This window comes from Zingiber officinale, chromosome 1B, assembly GCF_018446385.1.
Source record: "Zingiber officinale cultivar Zhangliang chromosome 1B, Zo_v1.1, whole genome shotgun sequence".
In the NCBI taxonomy this organism is placed as follows: Eukaryota; Viridiplantae; Streptophyta; class Magnoliopsida; order Zingiberales; family Zingiberaceae; genus Zingiber; species Zingiber officinale.
This window is the reverse complement of record NC_055986.1, coordinates 105,950,914-105,953,590: the sequence shown is the minus strand read 5'-3', so window position 1 is coordinate 105,953,590 and position 2,677 is coordinate 105,950,914. Positions and strand designations below refer to the sequence as shown.

General features: G+C 33.5%; 1 protein-coding gene across 1 annotated transcript; it reads right to left on the bottom strand.

Moving 5' to 3' along the window:
* Positions 1-207: 207 nt before the first annotated feature.
* Positions 208-2,064, bottom strand: LOC122040699. Its single transcript, XM_042600129.1, has 5 exons — positions 2,005-2,064; positions 1,874-1,952; positions 1,542-1,777; positions 1,161-1,458; positions 208-254 (listed from the first exon to the last, which is right to left on the bottom strand). The coding sequence occupies exons 1-4, from the start codon at positions 2,062-2,064 to the stop codon at positions 1,435-1,437; spliced, it is 399 nt and encodes a 132-aa protein (XP_042456063.1). The 3' UTR covers positions 208-254; positions 1,161-1,434.
* Positions 2,065-2,677: the final 613 nt, after the last annotated feature.

Below are 2,677 nucleotides of genomic sequence, written 5' to 3'. Positions count from 1 at the left end.
AATATACAATTTTTTAACATTCAAAAATAATATCTATAACATTCTGAAGAAATTTCATAAGCAACCAACAAAATTTCATAAGCAACCAACAAAATGATAACACTATTAAAACAAAGGTAGAACAATATAACACGAGATTTTCTACTTAGATGTCGGTGAAGAGGATGGATTGCAGCTCCTAGTGCTCCTTAATTTGTTAAAGTCTCTCCATTTTTTTAGCTTGTCGGCATTCTTCCCAATACTCTTGAGGACACCTATTCGAATAAAGATATATATTACAAATTAGAAACTAAACAGTATGCGTGATTCTAATTGCACTGCATAAATGTTACATAACCATAAAAACCATTTGATATAGTCATCTAACAGAAGTGCAAAAAGTGTTATCTATGTAACATAAATGGTAACCTATTGAAACAATAGTAGGAATGGCTACAGTAATTACCTGAAACAACATAAATCGTTAGTTTTGAAGGCAGAGTAGAGAGATGTCATGCAACTTTTAGAAATCAATGCAACATAATCTTAAAGAATAACATTATAGCAGGATAAAGATGCTAAAAAGAGCAGTATATTGAAACTAAAAAAACCACCAAAGAGTCTTTAATATGTACAAAACACCTTTTAGCTTCATGTTGAATACAAAGTGAACATAATCGAATGAATCGAGATGCAAATATTGCAAATGTAAGTTAGAAAAAAAACTAAGAAATGATAAAGTAACTGTAATTTAATCTAACTTACGATTTAATTCTAGATTTAGAGAAGTAAGAAGTGTAAGCTTTTCTAGATCACCATGTATAGAAACTGAAATATTAATAGGGGCATTACTTGTCAACACATGATGTTCCTAAGAGGAAGAAATGGACTTTAGAAATAAGACCAAAGAACAAATACATTAACTGCAAGCATAGAATACGCGTGGGTGATTACATCAAAGGTAGACTATAAACATTTTTAATTAAGAAAATGAATGGAGGAAATGAAAGAGATTTTCTACTTAGATGTCGATGAAGAGGCAGCACTGCAGATATTGCAATACAACAAAAAGTAAATTCTTTTTTCTCAAACTAGTAAAGGAAAATAAAAGGACTAATGATCTATAAGTGTGAAGGTCTAATATGAGATTTAATGTTCACAGATTGCAACAATAAATTCACCTTGCTTGGTAGCTGAGGAGGGAAAGGAGTATATGGTTTCTTCTCCTTAGCCTTTACTTTCCTTTGAACATTCTTCCTTGATAGTGATCTTCAAAATTATATTAATTGTCAAGATGCATGCTATAAAACTGTTCAAACAATCACTTAGATAAAGTATACTGATATAATTTCAAGCATTCTCCTTTTCCTCATTCATTAGATCCTTTGACATCTCTTACCATTGATTGAAATTCTTTCCAGGTAAGGATGATGCGGTGAACGAGATAAATGATGTTTAGGAAATGCCAATGACCTTCAACTGTGCATATACCAAGTGAAAACAAAAGGTCAGCACAATCTATAGCAATGGAAGGGTTTAATGGTTGGGTTTTATTTACTTACTATATTGTTCTCAGGCTCCCTCAAGTAGAATCCTTGGGCAAATAAAGGGAAGATGTTGCAACCTAATAGAATGTAGACCATCAATGCATGCATCCCTAGCCATTCCATGACCAAGGTTGGCTTCCTGTAGCCATAGATGTCAACCAGCACATAAACCCCAGTGAACATGACCCCAGCAGTCCCAGCAGTGATGCAGGTATAACTTGGTGTGTATAAAGCCTTGTTCATATGCATGCCTACACCAAGGATTACCAACTCCAATTGGTTGGGAATATCTGAGCAACAAAAAAATCAAATCGACACAATAGGACGAAAGACAATGTCGTGGGTACCGTAGAAGTCTAATGAAAAAGCTAATGCTAATAGACAAAAGGAAGCAATCATCCACTGCACAATCCTCTCCTTGTGATCCTGTAGTTTCCTCAACAGTGGCAAATTAAAGATCCAAGTTCCTGTACTTTACCTTAAAGTGTATGATGACGTGCCCGAATTGCAATCCAATCAAGCAAGTAACAATTGCCATCATATAACTGCAACTCCAACTAGTTTACATTTAGCTTCACACACATGGTAAATATCACAGAGATACATATGTAACTTGTTAATTTTTGGAGGTATTTTAGAAATTTGGGGATATTAATCTAACAATATGTATTTACTGTTTGGTTGTTTGGTAGTTCCCACTTGCTCATAGACTTGACTCATTTCATGAATGGTTATGTTATTTGTGGCATTGTTATTTTGTTATTGCCATTAAGATGTTAAATAGGTCAAGTATAATATATACTTGTTTAAAGGAGACAATAAATTTTATAGTGTAGTTTGGGGATTTTAATTGATTAGAGTAAAAGTAATTCATTGCGGTTGAAGATAAAAGAAAACTTCATTAATTAATTTGGAAATTACTTGGCTTAGAGGGCAATAGAGGGATAAGGGTCATATTATCAACTCCAAATAGTTGAGATGGTCATTACTATGCTGATGGAAATCATTGAAAATCAACGATAATATGAACAAAGGAGTTGAAAAAACTAGCAATAATAAGAACAGATTGATCAATGCAACAGTTGTTAATGTAAAAATTAGGGTTGGTTGCTTACCTTCGAAGCCCTAAGGCAACCTCACGCCGGCGATCG

What these genes read in the sequence shown, in the direction of transcription:
- LOC122040699 (XM_042600129.1), bottom strand. Translation starts at nt 2,064, where the DNA reads ATGGCAATTGTTACTTGCTTGATTGGATTGCAATTCGGGCACGTCATC. An exon ending in ACGTCATCATACACTTTAAG is followed by an intron (nt 1,953 to 2,004) that starts GTAAAGTACAGG and finishes AGGAAACTACAG; the next exon opens with GATCACAAGGAGAGGATTGT. An exon ending in GGGAGCCTGAGAACAATATA is followed by an intron (nt 1,459 to 1,541) that starts GTAAGTAAATAA and finishes GTATATGCACAG; the next exon opens with TTGAAGGTCATTGGCATTTC.